The sequence below is a fragment of the Pleurodeles waltl genome, chromosome 4_1 (genome assembly GCF_031143425.1).
Source record: "Pleurodeles waltl isolate 20211129_DDA chromosome 4_1, aPleWal1.hap1.20221129, whole genome shotgun sequence".
Classification (NCBI taxonomy): Eukaryota; Metazoa; Chordata; class Amphibia; order Caudata; family Salamandridae; genus Pleurodeles; species Pleurodeles waltl.
The window spans coordinates 199,016,493-199,036,972 of NC_090442.1; the positions used below are offsets into that span (position 1 = coordinate 199,016,493).

The window sequence follows — 20,480 nt, forward strand, 5'->3', positions numbered from 1 at the left end:
CCAAGCGTGTGGAGATTAGGAGGAGAGTTTGGAAGAGGGATAGTCAAATTAAAACTGAGCCAAAGAGGTCATCACATCTATTTATCTGTCTGGGTGATCGAGTGAGTTAGCAAAAGAGAAAAATGTCCATTGGGGAATCTCAGAGCTAGTAGCGCCCTCTCGGCCACAATGTACTAAGACAACCTTGTAATGAGTTGACATATTATCATCACACGGTCTCTGTGCATGCAATGGACACCACTCCTGACAACATGACGGCCCCAACTTTTAAAAGAGGTACATACAGAAGCAATATTGATTACATACTCCTAGCTGTATGGTTATAGGGCGAAATGATCAACGTGATGATTCGCCACCCCCAACGACATGAGAGCAACCACGACCCTCTGGTCATTTATTTAACTGGATCTTCAATACCTGATTTTAGTGCAAAAGCTTGTTACTAGCCATTACCAACAATAGAAAGAAAGAAAAATGGGCAAACTTTTTTTAAGTAGTCCTACTGCTATTAAATCTCCATATGGCCCTATTCTAACAGTGGACATTCTTGGCGACGATCTAGATTGCCTTTCCGTACTATTAGAAGCACATAATCTGTTATTTAGCACCCCTTAAAGAATTTTTGTGAAGGGGTAGCAACGTGACCATAGCACCTCAAAAAGGTAAAGAATGTTTTAAGCCGGATTGCCAGCCAAAGAATTCTGATCTTGTAGTTACCACTATGAAGGGTGATAAAGACAGACTAAAGGTATTTACGTTACTCTGTAGGAAAACTATCCAAGGAGCCAAGAGAGAGTGGGAAACAGGGAACTGGGAAGACCTAGTGGATTCGGCAAAATGCAATGACAAAAACATTCTGCTATATTGTGACACACACAGAACAAGCTCCTGATAAAAGAAGTTGATATCCAGGCATATGATGATTGGATTACATGTGTTGAGGCTATTTACACTGCAAAGTAAGCAAAAGTCACTTTAGATACTTTTGTAACACCTCCCCTGGTTGAGCAAAAGTTCACAACACACTCTAACATAGGAGTCTCCAACCTTTGCTGTAACATGCCAAGGTCCTAATACTATCAGTGTTGCAGAGACAACATTATATTAGTGGGCACTCAACGCAAGACTGCCAGAATCCCAGGAGAGGCCCACTTGAGGAAGGTTCTCAGTGGTGTTCGCAGCCAGTGTGGTCAGTGGGTATAGTACTGTTTTGCGATGGTTTACCTGGAGCTCAACACCCGGCCGAGGGTCTCCATTAACTGCAGTCTCACAGGACTGACTGTTCAGGCTCCTTCACATATATTAATGTGTCATCAGCATACATGAACACAATGTGGGTCTGATCACCCACCTGTATCCCCCCTCTCTCTCAACTGCTCTCTAAGGTACATCGTCAATGTCTCCATGGGCAGCCATGTTGTGGCCCCTTTCTATGTGGAGGATTTCAGAGACCTCCGGTCTCCCTCGCACCTGTGCTGTCGGTGCATGATATAAAAGTTGTACCCAGGTCACAAAGTTCTCGCCAAGTCCCATCTGTTGGAGCAACTCACACAAATAAGGCCAGGAGTGGGTGTCAAATGCCTTTTCAATATCTAAGGTTATCAGGGCAGCCCTCAGGGCTGTAGAAAGTGTGGCATGCATAACATGTAACAGACGTCTCTGGTTCATATGTCTGCCACATCCTGGGATGAAACCATATTGGTCTGCAGGGACCAGTCGAGTGATGATCCTATTCAATCTAAGGCCAATATCTGAGCCAATAGCTTTACATCCACATTAAGCATTGATAATGGCCTGTACGACCCAGGGTCAGTGGGGTCTTTCTTATGCTTTGGGATCATAATTATAGTGTTTTTTTCTCGTATGGGATGGAAGCACGCCAGATTCTTTTGCCTCCAATATCGTCTCAAGTAAGGGAGGGAGAAGGCGGGGGGAATACTTCTGATAGTATTCTACCGTGAGACCATCTGGTTCTGGACTGTTTCCCCCGGCCAGATCCCAGAGTGCATACCCTAATTCTTTCAGTGTGGGATTTGCGCCAAGTGCCTCCGCATGCATCTCTGTTAGACACAGGAGTTTCCACTGAATTAAGAATCTATTCACCTACGCCATATCAACATCCTCAGGGGCAGAGTATACATGAGTCAAATTATCACAGAACAGTTGTGGCTATACCCACTTGTCCCATTACAGTGACTCAATTGGGTACACTGAGGGCTATTATAAGGGGTGGTGGGTGCTACCTTTTAAGTAACCAGGCCAAAATGTGCCCGATCTATCTCCCTCGCTATGCAATTTCTGTCTGAAGTCTTTCGGGACGTAGCAATCCAACCTATCCCAGAGGTTTGCCACCTTTCTATGTAATTCGGCAAGTGTTTTGTTTCCACCCTCGTTGCCCTTAACTTTACTCTGCCATATCCAACTCCTGGTCGAGTTTCTTCCTGATACCATATGTTTTACTGAGACTAACCTCTTGTACCACCTCCTTTAAAGTTCCCCATTCCACACCTCTTACGCATGCCGTATTCCAATTTGTATCAAAATAGACACGGAGAACCTCAATCATATATAGATCATATTCAGGGTCATCTAACCCCCTGGGAGCAACCGCCATAACAGAATACATGGCCGGTGACCTCGCACTGCACACACCAGCAACAGAGGGGCATGGTCAGAGAGAAAGTGACCTGAGAGCTCGTATTTACCACATTTATAATTCCATCATTGGTAAGCAGGAAACGGCCTAAGAGGCTGTGCGGCCTTTGGATGGGAGAATAGCATAAATATTCCTGAAGAACAGGGTGCAGTTCTCTCCACACATCTTGTAGATGCAGTCTATACATAGTTTTGTGGAACCCAGCCGTCATTCAAGGTTTTGTGTCTATTCGCAGAGGATGCCTGTCTCATTGACCATCTAAAATGCAATTAAAACCCCCCACCCATATGATGGGAAAACCATTGTAGGGTAATAATTCAGTTGCCAGAGCCAGAAAGAATTCTCCACCGTCAATGTTGGGGGCAAAGACATTCAGTAAATATAATTGCTCAACATGTGTATCTGCAGCAACATATGCCATCGAACATATAATTTCATGCCATCCAGCATTCTATGTAGCAACACACATCTACGAGCTGCATCAAGCACATGTCCATGCAGTTGGAAAGGGGTACCCAGGGCAACTCATACAGAGCCCCCCCTGTGTAGGAGGAATAGGTGGAGGACACCAATTTTTTAGAGTTTTTCAGCTTCAGACTCGAGCAGGTTAGTTTCCTAAAGAAATACTATGTTAGCATGCCATCTCTTGAGGTATGTGTGTGTCAGGTATCTTTTAAAAAACATATTCAGGCCTCCCACATTCCACATCATCATTCTTACTGGATTAGCCATATCCTAAGTGGTCCCATTCATTCCTCCATCCACATGACACCTGTATTCCCCACCTCACCTCCACCCCCATTTAGCACCATATTCTAGGGGCATCAACATAACAAAACCCCACTCCTCCTGGGTAAGCATTTCCAAATTTAACTGGTGTTTGCCCAGCCATCAATTTATCCCAACCCTATTGAACTACAACACCAATCTTCTCCACCACAGCTGATTGTAGCAGGGTCCGGAATGAGCGGAGTTCTGTTTTAGTTAACTGGAAGGGAGAAAGGTGACCCAATGCACGTGAGGCCCACCCCTCCTCCCTTTGGACCCAGTGAACTCTCAGAATCCCTACTGCACTCCCCACACCACGAATGAATGAAAGGGATTCGGGATTCAATTAAGCTAAAGAAGAGGGCAGTAGCAGAGAAGAAAAGAAGGTGAACTCAAGATGTGCTGCATTCCATGGTCTAGCTGTGGGTCTACGTGCTTCTTTAAGAATGTTCATACATTCTTGCATAGTTGTAAATATCCACATTCTATGACCTCAGGAGCCATATTAGTAGGTTGAGTGACTTGGGGTCTGGATGTCTTATTTGTCCTTGATTCTGTGTTAAAAGGTCCGGCCTGTTCAGGAGCTTCTGGTGTGGAACTAGCAAGAGATCCAGAAGTGTTGGGAGCCATGGCTAATGTGCCCACGTGAGAGCTACAAGTGTCATGGTGAGGGAAGCTTGACTGAGTTTCCAAACTAGAAAAGTAATGAGTGGGAGAGGCAGAAAAGTGTAAGTAAATATCCCTGACCAACATCCATAGAGCATTGCCCTTAGAATGAAGGTGAGGGTACCTGAATGCGAAATGTTGGCATTTTCAGTTTTGTGGGGTAGCAAACAGGTGTATTTGATGTGTTCCCCACTTTAGAAAGTACTGTCGTAGGACTTCTGAGTAGGTCTGCCAACTGATTGTTCGTTCCTGGGAGATGCTGTGCCACTATGTGGATGTGATGATGAATTGTCCATTTCCATATTGTCTGTGCAAGAGGGGATAGCTGGGGTGAACGTGTTCCCTCCCCTCCCCCACCCCCTATTTTTGAAGATAGTACAAGGCAGTCCTGTTGCCTATACGTACTAGCACTACTTGGCGTTATAAGTGTGGAAGGAATGCCTTCATTGCTAGGAAGACTGCGTGCAATTCCAGGTGACTGATGTGTAAGGACTGTTGAGTGATATTCCATAGGTCTTGCACTGTGAGAGTGTGGAGATGAGCTCCCCAATCGGTCTGTGATGCGTCTGTAGTAAGAATGACCTGAGGCACAGGGTCATAAGGTTTGTGGTATTCCACCATTGCAGAAAACAATGAGCTTGGAGGTTCAACAACACTAGATCTTCCAGTTGACCCTGTGCCTGAGACCACTTAGGACAGAGACACTTTTGAAGGGGAAGCATGTGAAGTCTGGCATGAGGTACAATGGCAATACAGGATGCCCTCATCCCTAGCAGGTGCATGAAATTCCTCACTGTGTGTGACTGGTTTTCTGTTAACTGAGAAACCAATGAGTGAAATGTCTGAACATGGGCTGAGCTTGGGAACGCTAGCCCTAACTATGTATTGAGAACCGCACCTAGATAAGGTTGTATCTGAAGCGGTTGGAGATGGGATTTGATATAGTTGATTGTGAATCCCATAGTGTGTCGGAGATTGATTGTGAGTGGAGTATGATGTTGACATTGTTGTAAGGTGGTGGCTATTATAAGCCAGTCGCCCAAGTAAGGGAAGACAAGAATGTGTTGTCTTCTGAGGTGTGCAGCAACTACACAAAGACACAGTGAACACTCTGGGAGTTGTTTTGACCCCCAATGGGTAAGACCTTGAACTGGTAATGTTTTCCTGCCACCACGAATCTGAGGTACTTGCAGTGTGCTGGATGGATGTCAATGTGAAAGTAAGCATCTTCTAGATCTAACGTCGTCATAAAGTCGCCTTGTTGGAGAAGGGGAATGACATCTTGAAAAGTGACCATATGGAAATGTTCTGATAGAATGCAGTGATTTAACCGTCTAAGGTCCAGAATTGGACTCAATGATCAGTCTTTTTTGGGTATAAGAAAGTATAGGGAGTATACTTCCGAACCTTGATGTTTTAACAGGACTGGCTCTATGGCTCCTTTCAGAAGAAGAGATTGTACTTCCTCTGAGAAGAGAGATGTTCTTTGTGAAATTCTGTCAGTGCAAGTGGAAATGAGCTCCAGTCAGTAACCATTTAGGATAATGGAAAGAACCTACTGGGCGGTGGTGGTGCCTGACCATTGTGTGTAAAAATGTTGACGTTTTCCCCATACAGAAGTGGTCTGTGACAGTGGAAGGTTGAGGCAGTCATTGTTAGGCGGTGGCGGCTCTAGAAGTGGATGTCTTTCCTCTGCCTCTAGTATTGTTCCTTCTGGAGGAACCTCTTTAAAATCCCCTTATGTAGGACTGAGAGGTAGTCTTGGCTTGTGTGGCAGACTGGTCCACAAAGGATGACCTAAACCCTCTTGCAAAACCTAGATGTTGAAAATTGCCAGGCCATGTAGTGGCTTGGAGGGCTCCTATTGCTTTTGCAGTTTTGCTATCTTTTTTTTAGTTTTTCTAAAGTTGTGTAGATGTGTGCTGAAAAGGTGCTCCTTATCAAGGGGCATGTTTAAAGTCAAAAGCATCTAAGCAGAGGTTGGCGTCAAATAATTACGCTGGTATTAATGCTGCGTGTATCAGCAGCATCTAATGCGCACCTAATGGAATTGTTTGTGATGGTTTGCCCTTCTGCTATAATTTCAGAACCCCTTTTTTGATGCCCCCAAGGGAGATACTTCCATGGCATCCCAGTGCACCGTGTCACAGTGTGCCAGTTAAGCCTGTGTGTTTGCAAGGAGCCAGTGGTTGGCTGCTTGCGCCGCAACACTTTTGCCTTCCGCATTTAACTTTTTGTTTTCTTTATCAGGAAGGAGGCAGGGCGGGGGAGGGGGTGTGTTTAGGGAGTGTTCCCTGTAGATTGGCTAATGGCTCTTTTGCGAGCAATTGACGATGGATTCTGGAGGTACTTGCGCCTTTTTAAACAAAAGATCAGTGGGTGCAGCCTTATATTTTTTATCAACTCAGGGAATGATAATGCGTGTTCATACTGGCTCCTTGAAGATCTCATCAGCGTGCCTAAGCACGCCTGGGAGCACTGGCAGGAATTGACTTTGTGTTGTGGCAAGGGTGTCAAACAGAAAGTCGTCCTCAATAGGATCTGTGTGCATTGTTACATTATGAAATGCAGCCGCCCTAGCTATGGCTTGCTGATATGAGGTGGAATCTTCTGGTGGTGATGGTCTACCTGGGTAGGGATCCAGATCATTAGGTGTTAATTGATCCGGATCATGTGTTCCAGGGATCCCAGTCATCTAGTGTGTCTCCTAAATTCTATGTAAACCCTGTGTTTGGTAGTGGAGCAGGAGGTGGACTGGATTGAGGAGAAGGCTGTGGAAAAGGTGGTGTTTTATGTCCGCTAGCCTTCTTTGGAGTTGGAGAGATGTCAAGCGCCTCCTGAAATGTCAATTTCCTTTTTATATGGACAGGGGGTGATGCTAGAATACAAACTGTTCCCTCCTGAATATGAAGTCGGTGTTGACGAGCGTCCATGGCTTCTAAAACTGGTTCCACCGGTGAAGGGGTGGGTGGAAGACTGTCCAGAATCCACAGGAGTGGAAACTGAACAGTTTTTCTAGTATTTGGAATAAAGCTGGCAAGAAGGAGATCGGCCTGTAGTTAGATGGAATACAAGGGTCTGATGATTGCTTTTTCACTAAAGGTGCCTGCTTCTAAGAGCTGGGAACTGTGGCAGTTACTATTGATGTGTTAAGTATCATATTTGCCAGCGTTTTAATTACAGTAGCCTCTGAAGCCAACAAATTAGGGGGAAACTAATTAGTGCATACATTTACCACAACCATAAATATCTGCAAGAAAAAAATATCTTTCTTTTAATTCCAGTTGCAGTCACTAACTACAATCAAGTCACCAACTAGTTCCACAATTCTAACTTCACTTATAATTCAAGAGTCAATGTAGAAACCTTGAAACAAGTGACACTTGAAAACTTAAAGAAACAAAAATATCTTATGGAGTGTTATATGGCAGCTTTTCCATCACTATACAAAGTAAAGTGTCACTGCATCTCAACGTGCAGGAAGCAAAACTGACTTGTAAGAAAGTTTGCCAATTCATTTTAGCCATGTTATACCCCAGTGTGGCTAAAAGATTTGTGGCACACAAGAGAGTGGCATGGATTGGGGCAGAGTGTGGCAGAGTAGAGCGACGTAAAGTTGAGCGGCACAGAGAAGAATGCTGCTCTTCAGCAAGGCTAAAAGTTTGTGGCATGGAAGAGAGCACAGTGGTGTAGAGTGGTGTGGTAAAGAGTGGCATGGCAAACAGTGGCGAGACAAAGCGTGGCGTGGAGAGACAAAGCGTGGCGTGGAGAGACAAAGCGTGGCGTGGAGAGACAAAGCGTGGCGTGGAGAGACAAAGCGTGGCGAGGCAAACAGTGGCGTGGCCTGGAGAGGCAAACAGTGGCGTGGCCTGGAGAGGCAAACAGTGGCGTGGCCTGGAGAGGCAAACAGTGGCGTGGCCTGGAGAGGCAAACAGTGGCGTGGCCTGGAGAGGCAAACAGTGGCGTGGCCTGGAGAGGCAAACAGTGGCGTGGCCTGGAGAGGCAAACAGTGGCGTGGCCTGGAGAGGCAAACAGTGGCGTGGCCTGGAGAGGCAAACAGTGGCGTGGCCTGGAGAGGCAAACAGTGGCGTGGCGTGGAGAGGCAAACAGTGGCGTGGCGTGGAGAGGCAAACAGTGGCGTGGCGTGGAGAGGCAAACAGTGGCGTGGCGTGGAGAGGCAAACAGTGGCGTGGCGTGGCGAGGCAAACAGTGGCGTGGCGTGGCGAGGCAAACAGTGGCGTGGCAAACATTGGCGTGGAGAGGCAAACAGTGGCGTGGCAAACAGTGGCGTGGCGTGGAGAGGCAAACAGTGGAGAGGCAAACAGTGGCGTGGCGTGGAGAGGCAAACAGTGGAGAGGCAAACAGTGGCGTGGCGTGGAGAGGCAAACAGTGGCGTGGCCTGGAGAGGCAAACAGTGGCGTGGCCTGGAGAGGCAAACAGTGGCGTGGCCTGGAGAGGCAAACAGTGGCGTGGCCTGGAGAGGCAAACAGTGGCGTGGCGTGGAGAGGCAAACAGTGGCGTGGCGTGGAGAGGCAAACAGTGGCGTGGCGTGGAGAGGCAAACAGTGGCGTGGCGTGGAGAGGCAAACAGTGGCGTGGCGTGGCGAGGCAAACAGTGGCGTGGCGTGGCGAGGCAAACAGTGGCGTGGCGTGGCGAGGCAAACAGTGGCGTGGCAAACATTGGCGTGGAGAGGCAAACAGTGGCGTGGCCTGGAGAGGCAAACAGTGGCGTGGCCTGGAGAGGCAAACAGTGGCGTGGCGTGGAGAGGCAAACAGTGGCGTGGCGTGGAGAGGCAAACAGTGGCGTGGCGTGGCGAGGCAAACAGTGGCGTGGCGTGGCGAGGCAAACAGTGGCGTGGCAAACATTGGCCTGGAGAGGCAAACAGTGGCGTGGCCTGGAGAGGCAAACAGTGGCGTGGCCTGGAGAGGCAAACAGTGGCGTGGCGTGGAGAGGCAAACAGTGGCGTGGCGTGGAGAGGCAAACAGTGGCGTGGTGTGGAGAGGCAAACAGTGGCGTGGCGTGGAGAGGCAAACAGTGGCGTGGCGTGGAGAGGCAAACAGTGGCGTGGCGTGGCGAGGCAAACAGTGGCGTGGCGTGGCAAGGCAAACAGTGGCGTGGCAAACATTGGCGTGGAGAGGCAAACAGTGGCGTGGCAAACAGTGGCGTGGCGTGGAGAGGCAAACAGTGGAGAGGCAAACAGTGGCGTGGCGTGGAGAGGCAAACAGTGGAGAGGCAAACAGTGGCGTGGCGTGGAGAGGCAAACAGTGGAGAGGCAAACAGTGGCGTGGCGTGGAGAGGCAAACAGTGGCGTGGCCTGGAGAGGCAAACAGTGGCGTGGCCTGGAGAGGCAAACAGTGGCGTGGCCTGGAGAGGCAAACAGTGGCGTGGCCTGGAGAGGCAAACAGTGGCGTGGCGTGGAGAGGCAAACAGTGGCGTGGCGTGGAGAGGCAAACAGTGGCGTGGCGTGGAGAGGCAAACAGTGGCGTGGCGTGGAGAGGCAAACAGTGGCGTGGCGTGGCGAGGCAAACAGTGGCGTGGCGTGGCGAGGCAAACAGTGGCGTGGCAAACATTGGCGTGGAGAGGCAAACAGTGGCGTGGCAAACAGTGGCGTGGCGTGGAGAGGCAAACAGTGGAGAGGCAAACAGTGGCGTGGCGTGGCGTGGAGAGGCAAACAGTGGCGTGGCCTGGAGAGGCAAACAGTGGCGTGGCCTGGAGAGGCAAACAGTGGCGTGGCCTGGAGAGGCAAACAGTGGCGTGGCGTGGAGAGGCAAACAGTGGCGCGGCGAATAGTGGTGCAGAGTGGCGCGGCGAATAGTGGTGCAGAGTGGCGCGGCGAATAGTGGTGCAGAGTGGCGCGGCGAATAGTGGTGCAGAGTGGCGCGGCGAATAGTGGTGCAGAGTGGCGCGGCGAATAGTGGTGCAGAGTGGCGCGGCGAATAGTGGTGCAGAGTGGCGCGGCGAATAGTGGTGCAGAGTGGCGCGGCGAATAGTGGTGCAGAGTGGCGCGGCGAATAGTGGTGCAGAGTGGCGCGGCGAATAGTGGTGCAGAGTGGCGCGGCGAATAGTGGTGCAGAGTGGCGCGGCGAATAGTGGTGCAGAGTGGCGCGGCGAATAGTGGTGCAGAGTGGCGCGGCGAATAGTGGTGCAGAGTGGCGCGGCGAATAGTGGTGCAGAGTGGCGCGGCGAATAGTGGTGCAGAGTGGCGCGGCGAATAGTGGTGCAGAGTGGCGCGGCGAATAGTGGTGCAGAGTGGCGCGGCGAATAGTGGTGCAGAGTGGCGCGGCGAATAGTGGTGCAGAGTGGCGCGGCGAATAGTGGTGCAGAGTGGCGCGGCGAATAGTGGTGCAGAGTGGCGCGGCGAATAGTGGTGCAGAGTGGCGCGGCGAATAGTGGTGCAGAGTGGCGCGGCGAATAGTGGTGCAGAGTGGCGCGGCGAATAGTGGTGCAGAGTGGCGCGGCGAATAGTGGTGCAGAGAGGCGCGGCGAATAGTGGTGCAGAGAGGCGCGGCGAATAGTGGTGCAGAGAGGCGCGGCGAATAGTGGTGCAGAGAGGCGCGGCGAATAGTGGTGCAGAGTGGCGCGCCGAATAGTGGTGTAGAGTGGCGTGGCGAATAGTGGTGTCGAAAGGAATGGCGAATAGTGGTGAAGAGTGGAATGGCGAATAGTGGTGAAGAGTGGAATGGCGAATAGTGGTGAAGAGTGGAATGGCGAATAGTGGTGTAGAGTGGATAGCGGATAGTGGTGAAGTGTGGAATGGCGAATAGTGGTGAAGTGTGGAATGGCGAATAGTGGTGAAGAGTGGAATGGCGAATAGTGGCGTAGAGTGGAATGGCGAATAGTGGCGTAGAGTGGAATGGCGAATAGTGGCGTAGAGTGGAATGGCGAATAGTGGCGTAGAGTGGTGCACAGTGGCGTGGAATGTCGCAGAGTGGCATAGAGTAGCACAGAGTGGCACAGTAGAGTGGAATGTAGTGATGTACTGTGGCGTGGTGGGGATCAAAATGAAGGGACAGAGTGGCATAGAGTATTGTGGAGTGTTGAGGGGTAGAGTATTGTGGTGTAGAGAGGAGGGAAGAGGGCACAGAGTACAGGAGCACAGAGTAGCATAAGCAGAGGGACATAGAGTGCAATGTCAGAGTGGAGGGGTGTCTCATGGAGTGCCAGGTCAGAGTGGGGTGGCGTGGCCCAGAGTAAGGTGGCAGGAGTGGCGTACAGTGGGGTGGCAGAGTGGCATCAAGATGAGTAAAGTGGATAAGAGTGTCATAGATTAGAGTATTACTGAGTAGAGTGGTGTGGAATAAAGTGATGTGGCATAGAGCAGAGAAGTGTGTTGTGGAGTAGAGTTGTGTAGAGTGGATGGGTGTAGAGTGTAGTTGCATGGTGTGGTAGCAACCTGTCATTACAGGCAACAAACTTTCAATTGAAAAGACCAATACAGTTACACCTAAATACAGTTTTACTATTACAACTATATAGCACACAAACAGTGTGTAAAAATGTCATGACCAAGTCTACTGATTTGTTTCTGATCATAGTAAAATATTTTTTTGCCACCACATTTCCACATTAAAAATGTGCTTCATTTGTGTTTTCCTAATGCTGATATTTTTCTGAAATATTTGCCATGTTCATTTATAGACATTTACATTTTGTTGTGTGCTAGAAAAAACAACATCCTATAGATTTTTCCTTTCATTTAGGTAGCCAACAAGACTGTTCCATAAATCCTCTCACTTTATAGTCAGAGAAAGAAATGCAAATACCAAGGTCCCTTGGAAGACAAAGCCTGGCATTTTACCTCGGTCTTTGGATGAAGAGCAAATGTGACAAGATAAGAATACAATTTAAAGACCTGTTTACAGAAAACGAGCACTCTTGTAAGAATACAAGGACCAGTGATGGTGAATAAGCTATGTTCCACGAGATGGACAAAGACATGCTAGACAGCCTAAAACAAATAAAGCCAGCAAATACAAAGAAAGTAATCATAAGCACAGTGTGGAAGTCATCCCCAAGGAAGCTTTCAGAATGTCCCCAACGTGTCTTTGTAAACTAGACAGGTTCGCTATCTGGTTGGCTTTCATCTAAAAAAAAAAAAAAAAAAAAAAAAAAAAAAACGTACATTCTTTGCTCAGTGCAAAGACAGATAATAAAGCAGGGTTGAATCTGTAATCAGAGAGGTAAGTCAGTTTTCTAGAAGCTGCCACAACAGACTCAGTATAAGAAAGATTCTGTCTAATTACAGATTTTAGACTCATCCACTCCACTCACCTGTCAACTGATGAGACCACCTGAGCTGTCTTTGCTGAACTTTGTGACTGGGATTCTAGGGGAGCAACTTGTCCAGCAGTTGGAGCGCACTGCAAAAAACAAATATAATTATAAAGCATTTATTAGAGTACTTTAACTTATTATGCCCACTGTCTAGAAGAATAAACTGTTAACGCAATGAATAAGAGTGGCATCTTGTGACCAGCAGGTAGTAAGCTTAAACATTCATCAGGGAACTCTGATAAACTCCCCAAAACACTTGCTATGCAGCCAAGCCATTCTGAAATCTGTCACGGTGAAGCAACAGCTTGCCATGCTATAAATCTGGGACCAGTGCAGGGAGTGTAGATATACAACGTTAATCTATGGCAGTGCCTTAGTAACTACATTCAAGCAATGATGGCAAGACTATATAGTTTGTTGTTCCTAAAAAAATAAAAATAAATAAAACAAAAGAAGGCCCACCATGTGTCACAGAAGGACAACAAGGCTAATAAATGGAAGCTGCATGCTTGAAGGTTTGGCCTCTGGGAGGGAACTCACTTCCCAACTGAATAAGTGGCAACAAGGCCCACACACTGGCATATTACTTTGCTGTGAATGAAAGACATGCAAAACATTAGACAGCAAATGTAAACACTTTCCATATTTGTAAACATATTATAAAACGCTTCGTACTAGCCAAATGTAAGAAAAATGTACTTGAGAACATACATGAGCAATAACTGAGGTTATGGAACAATGTATACCAAGAATTAAGGGCGTAATGCAGCAGAGAAAGTGTGGACTGAAGTCTGTGTTCCTGAGACAGAACCCAAACCCAAGTGGTCAGCATCACTTACAGCTGTCCTTGTAGCACTTGATTTTGAAGGCTCATAGAACATGTGCATGCATTTAACATTTTGGGCAAGTTGTACAAGTAGTCATTGGGGTTATTTTGAGTTGGTGACGTTCAGGTTTTACCTACTGTGGTCATGGCTGCATGTACTGTTTTGAGTGCAGGTGGCCTATGGTAAACAGACTCCTCACTGGACCTGGGGGTCTCTAAAAGAAGGCTAGCAACAGTTGCCTAAACCTAATATCTAATCCCCTTACAAATAACACAGAAGGAAAAACTAAACACTATTACAATGGGCTCATGAGCCTGCACACAATGTGTCATAGGTTGACTGTCCTGGTTCCAGGCTATTGAGTTCTTCTTTCAATATGCAGTGTATGGTTGGTTACAGTAGAGTGAAAGACAATCTTGTTAAGGCTATGCATCTTCACAAACAGAAAAAGAGCGGAAGAAAGCAGCTTACACAGACTGAGGACACACTGAGGGTGAAGAAATGATCTGGCATACTCTCAAACAGGGTACTCTTTACTCAATTTCATGAGACAAATATTCCAAGCGATACCTGCTTAAGAGCCGAATCAACTGTGAATCTGCAGTAGATTTCAGTCTGCATCACTACTAATCCAGATGGGGGACGGAAGATCAATTTCAAGCACGACCACCTTGTGATGAGTGAAACATTTCTACAGAACCTGTAGGATAGAGATCACCAAGCACTTTGAAGACTAGGAGGTTCTAAAATAGGTGCCTGCATCAGAGGCCTGTAGACTATCAATGGCGTTCTCAGCAGATTGTCCGTTCCCTCACGGATACTTGCTTTAAGACAATAAACTTAACTCTCACATACATTATGGAAGATAAAACCTAATTTGTTGAAACTGAAGGAAAATTACACTACCAAGTCACACATATAGACTGCAAAATAGAATAACAGTGTGAGAGTAGTAACCAGCACACATCATCAGAATTCAACTCAACTTCAACATATAATTATCATTGCCTTTCTTTCTTTCCTCCTGATGCAGGACCTTACCTCTCTTCCTCCCCCTGTGCCTGACTCTAGACAGTTACCTCTAATTTCTTAAGCACCTTTAATTGTGGCAAACTGTTCTCCTCTCAAATCTTTCTTTCCTATAAGCTACATCTACATATGGTTTTCCTATCACCTCATCATATCATTTCTGTAGTTTCTCACGGAGCTACTTAGTCTTCTTATTCTACAGTTGCTCTTCTGGATAATTGTGTTTCTAAGACACTTGCTGGTTCAAAATTATCTGCAAAGCGCAACAACACTCCGCTGGGGTGAAGGTAATGCTACATAAATAACCTAAGTAAATTAAAAAAGTTTTTATTTATTTATGCATGAGCAGATTTCTATATTGAGGATTTGACCAATAGGGCTTCCCATATTAACTAGTAACAGAACTGCATAATAAACGAAAACAATAGAAACAGTTTTATGTATCTTTTTAGAACAAACCAGATACACTAACCGGGATATTGCTGCCCCCACAGTACAGTACACAAACTAGAACATTAGAGGATATAAACCCTATCAAGAACATTGCCTAAAACAGTAGAATAAAAAACTACTGGGTGTCCAATAGTTTGAAAGAAACAGCTCTTTAACAGCAGATTAATCAATTTTCCCAAAGGTGTCCAAAGATTATAATTTCCTATATGTTGAGATTTATACCAAAGATGACACAGTAGTATGACAAAGAATGGTAAACGCATGATCACAGCAGAATTGTAGAGAGGGGCAGAAATTCTTACATGTGATCAGAGATATAAAAAACAGATTTAAAAGAAGGGGACATGATGAAGTAATCAAACATGCAACACATACAGCCTGGAATTTGAATAGAAAGTGATGGATAAGAGATGTCCACTAGATTTACACTCGCTTTTCAAAAAATCTCTGGAGGGAATACGTAACAAAGCATAGTATGTATCTCAAGAGGCCCTAGAAAATGAAACGGGTGACTCACTCTTTGCACCGCTGAGGCTATGTGGATTCTTTAAGCAGATGACAGAGGTCTCAACACTGAGCAAGAACTGCACATATTTCTTGGGTGAATAAACATAAGACATTGTGACTAGTGTGATACATTGCAAAGTATAAAATTTCTGCATGGTGTGGATGTTACTTCACATGCAATGTAAACGGGGCTGTTGGAAACCAACATTGTAATTAATAGGAATCTAGAGTAATTAATTGGAATATGCAAATAATGTGCACATTCTTACATGCTGCAGAATAGGTACAATGGGTTAAATTACGGCTATCCTAATATACTCTGTGGCAAATATTGAAAGTGTATTATACCTATCTACTAAATATATCCTTTCATTTTCTTGTCTTTCTCTGCCCCTTGTATACTGTGTACTATTTGTTGTTTACCCTGTTTGCCTTTCTCTGGCCATTGTATACTGTGTATTATTCGTTGTTTAGCCTGTTTGCCCTTCTCTGCCCCCTGCTTTGAGCGCTCCTCTCTCCGCGCTCTCTGACCCCCTGCCTCCCCGCATTCATCTCTCGCCTCGCTCCCCTTTCCCCGCCCATTTTCTCCAGTCCTCCGGCTCACTGCCGCTGCCTCCCCTGCCCTCCGCGCACACCCATTGGCCCCTCCCTCCTGCAAGACCCTCCCACCCACCCTCTTAATGGCGGCCGTGCCGCTGGCGCGCCAGAGGAAAGCCCATCTGCACCCGTCCGCATCTGGACCACGCCCAGCGCCAGTTCCCCTGGTCCTCCCAGCCAAACCCCCCCCCCCCCCAGACAACTCTACTCCCCTTTCACCGTCCACTCCCCCAACCCAGGCCCCCGCCCCACCTGCACCCATTCCAGCCACACACACACACACACCCACACACACGGCCCCTTCACCTGCTACACCTGTCACTTCTCCTGCTTCACATCCCTCACACCCCACACCAAACCCAACGCCCCCGCCAAACACAAAATCCTCAGCGCAATATACACCCGCACTGCCCCCACGCCCACCAACCAGTCCCACCACATAACCGGAACACACCCCACAACAACACCATTGTACAACAACACCACCCACCACAACCACCTCAACTGCCTGCTCCCTATACAAACATGCCATAGAACTCTGGGATCTCATCACATCACACTCACCTGACATCGTCTTCCTCACAGAAACCTGGACCAACCACTCCTCAGAGCCCAACATAGCCACAGCCACCCCCATGGGATACAAACTCCAACGCAAAGACTGCCTTAACAAGCCAGGTGGTGGCATCGCAATCCTGCACAAAGACACCATTAAAGTCACCACAAACTCCCATGACACCATCGACAGCGCAGAACACATGCACTTCCTAATCCACATTAACAACAACTCCACCCTCAGAGGTACACTAATCTACAGACCCTCAAGACCACGGCCGCCTTCTGTGACACCATCGCCAACACCATCAGCACGCACGCCCTCACCTCCACAGACTACATCCTCCTAGGTGACTTCAACTTTCACTTGGAGAACCTTCAAGACCACAACTCCTCCTCCCTCATTGACAACCTCACCAACCTCAGACTCAAAAAACTGGTCACAGCACCCACCCAACTCCCAACTGGCACATAACCCCCCACCCCCACACCAACAACCCCAACACCGCGGCCCACAACCTCTCTAAATGGATCACTACCTGCGCATACACACTAGCCCCCATCAGAAAAAATTTGCCGTCCCAACATCAGGAACGCCCCTTGGTTCACCACTGAACTCCAAGCGCAAATGCCGCCAAGCGGAGAAAGCCTGGCGACAAGTACCCTCAACAACTTCTCCACCCACAAAACTTCCAATCGCACCCACCAACTCATACGCACCACCAAAAGAGCACACTACAAGAAACACATTGACAACAACTCCCAAAACAGCAAAGAAGTCTTCACCATCATTGAAGCGCTATCCAAACCCAAAGCCAGCAACATAGACCCCCACACACACACAGCCCCTCTGCGACGCCCTCTCCAACCACTTCCACCACAAAATCCTGGACATTCACAACAGCTTCATACCACACACACCCACCACACTTATATGGTCATAAAATTAATGGAGTGCGACTCTACTCCAAGATGGTGGCGTTATGAGGATCTGGAACAAACGCGATTTCTGTTTCTGGGTAGAGACATACTGTACTTAAAAGATGACACTCAAGTAAGACACCAGTATATTCTAAAGATACGTGGCACTGGCATTAAGAAAGATCAGTTAAGTTTTGTTGAGACGGTCTCTTCTCTGCAACTTCAGAGTATTGATGTACAAGGACCACACCCATTGCCCTTTTTTATACAGTGATATTTGGAGGCCCACAGTATGGCCTGCGCATACTGTGCTAACTGGGTTTGATAAAGAGACTTGTTACTGGGGACCTACTTGGAGTTTAACATTGCCATGAATTCTAACTTTTGTCTGTCTCGAGCACAGGTGTGCTCAGCATGTTTATACTCAATTCACAAGATGTAATTGCAAGATTCATTTATTTATGTGGAATCTGCAGAATAGGATTTTAGATTTTTTTAGGGGAATGCATTTATGATGTGAACTGTTTAGAAACCAGCACATATGGGAGTTTTAACTGAATATGAATATTTTGACTGACCCATGGTGTTCCATTTCTTGACAATCCCACACCATACTTGAATATTGTGGCAGAGAACTGTTCTACATGATTTGAAGACAACTGTGATTATTGGGGAGAGAATTTACACAGCTCTGACTTGAATCTCCCTTGTAGTTCAGAACTCCGGGATTCAATCTCTATACAATACTGCTGTGATTCATTATGAATATGCATCACTTTTGAGAGAGTCCTTTTGAGTAAATGGTCTCATTAGTTTACGTTCTCTTTAAATGTTTTGGTAATCATATTGCATAAGCAAGCTGATTCAGCCTTAAATGCTTATAACAAGTGTGTGGTTAATGTTTATTTCCATATTGCTTCACCCTATAAAAAAAAAAAACTTAAATGAAAAAGTAAATTGATTCTAAAACCACTGGGATACGTGGCAGGAGATTTGAGATTGTTGACTTTATGTTGTTGATGGACTTTGTAGTATATTGGGACTATTGCACTTAATGTTTACACATACTGTATATGTTTCCTAGTGTTGAGGAAGTTGTGATGTAAATTGCCAAAAGAAACACGTTGGCCAGTTGGTGCTGAAGAAAAAGGAAAATAAAGTAGTTGTTTGATACAACATGAAGGACTGTGTGTGTAATCTCTGATTGTGCTCAAAGAGACTCTTACTTTTAGGATAATGTCCTAATGTTTGGGGAGATAAGGTTTGAGATGCTAAATGCACTCCTGCAGAAGTAAAACGTCAGTGTATTTGCTGTTTTTAATGAGGTCATTTCAAGAACGTCAGAATATGCACTCCACATTTAACAGTGGCCAGGAGTGACTTAAAGAACAAGTTACTTACCTTTGGTAACAATTTATCTGGTAGAGACATATTTTAGTTGCAGATTCCTTACCTTAGAATTTCCCCCAGGTGTCAGACTCGATACGGAGATTTTTTCCTTTGAATAGTACCCTTGCCTGCCATCAGGTGGCATCAGTCAACTCTGCATGCATTGTTGGCGTCATGTTCACTGTGATGATGTCACAGTCGTATATAGGTGCCACCCCCGGCACGCTGATGGCAGTTTCTATTCATGACATTCCACTGCAGTAGCACGGAGCCATGAAGAACACAGAGAATGGTGTGCTAGAACTAGGGCCCTGAAAAGGGAATCCCTGTCCCTAGAAATTATTTTGCAAAGCGGGAGGATGGGTGGGTCTGTAAGGAATCTGCAACTAGAATGTGTCTCTACCAGATAAATCGTTACATAAGGTAAGAAACTTGTTCATCTGATAGAGACTTCTAGTTCCAGATTCCTTACCTTAGAATAGATACCCAAGCAATGCCATTCTTGGTGGTGGGCTGCGAACAAAGCTCATACTAGAAAGTCCTGCAGGACCAAACGGACAAAGTAGCCATCTCTACAGACCTGACAGTCCAGGCAGCAATGTTTAGTGAACGTGTGCAGGAATGCCCACATTGCTGCCGGACAAATATCCAGGATAGGAACTCCACGTGCTAATGCTGTCGTGGCATCAGTTGGTCTGGTGGAGTGAGCACACAAGCCCTCAGGGGGGTTGCTTCTTTGCCAAAGCGTAGCACATTTTGATGCAGAGCATTACCCATCGGGAGATGGTACGCTTCTGCACCGCCTTCCCTTTCTTCACACCCATATATCCATCAAAGAGTTGATCTCCACCTGCCAATCACTAGTACGATTGAGGTAGATGCCAACACTCTTTTTTGGATCCAGACGGTGGAGTCTCTCCTCTTCATAAGAGAGCTGTGGGAGTGCATAACAAGTAGGCAAAGTGATGGATTTGCCTGCATTAAAAGGCGTTACAACCATAGGAAGTAAGGAGGCCCTTGTACGGAGCACCACTTTGTCAGGGTGGACAAACAAATAAGGTGGCCTCGAAGAAAGAGCTTGAAGCTCACTTACTCTGCCAGCAGAGGTGATGGCAACAAGAAAAGCAGTCTTGATTGTAGGGAGCCGCAGGAGACAATTGTGCATCGGCTCAAAAGGAGTACACATAAGTTTAGACCAGATTCAAATCCCACTGGGGCATAGTGAAGAGGAGCGGAGGAAACAGATGGGTGGAGTCCCTTAAAGAACCTTCCAATAATGAGACTTGTATAAGGAAGGTAGATATGGCAATCTAAGAAAGGCTAAATAAGCCGGTAAGTAACCCTTAAGGGTGCCCAAAGCATAGCCCTACTGGGTCAAAGAAAGAATGAACAAGAGAATCTCAGAGAGAAGTGCAGAAAGGGGATCAACAGGCTTGTTGGTACACCATGCCACAAATTTATGCCGACAGGCGTATTTTGTTTTGGTGGAGGGACGTCTGGCTGCCAGAATAACATCACAGACTTCGGGCAGAAGGTCAAAAGCTGTCAACTGCTGCCGCTCAATCTCCACACACGAAGGCGCAGACTGGACAGGTTTAGGTGGCGAACCGTCCCTGCTGCTGCGACATAAGATCCTGTTGAAGAGGCAGTCTGATCGGAGTATCTGTAGCAATTCTCTGAATACCATACTCTTCATGCCCAGTCCACAGAAACAAGGATTACTTGGGCCCGGTCGCTCTTTAACTTCTTCTGAACTCTGGACAGAAGTGGTATAGACGGGAAGGCGAAAAGCGTCACCGAGCAAGTGCTGCCTCTGGAACTCTATTGCACGAAACAGT

The 20,480-nt window shown here is 46.9% G+C and overlaps 1 protein-coding gene across 6 annotated transcripts in view; it reads right to left on the reverse strand.

The window, feature by feature from the left end:
* Positions 1 to 20,480, reverse strand: part of WNK1 (WNK lysine deficient protein kinase 1) — a 669,373-nt gene that overhangs the window by 218,359 nt on the left and 430,534 nt on the right. For all 6 annotated transcript variants that reach the window (XM_069228121.1, XM_069228119.1, XM_069228120.1 and 3 more), the window contains exon 11: positions 12,362 to 12,450. In XM_069228121.1, coding sequence (XP_069084222.1) covers positions 12,362 to 12,450 — 89 coding nt within the window. The remainder of the gene's footprint in view (positions 1 to 12,361; positions 12,451 to 20,480) is intronic.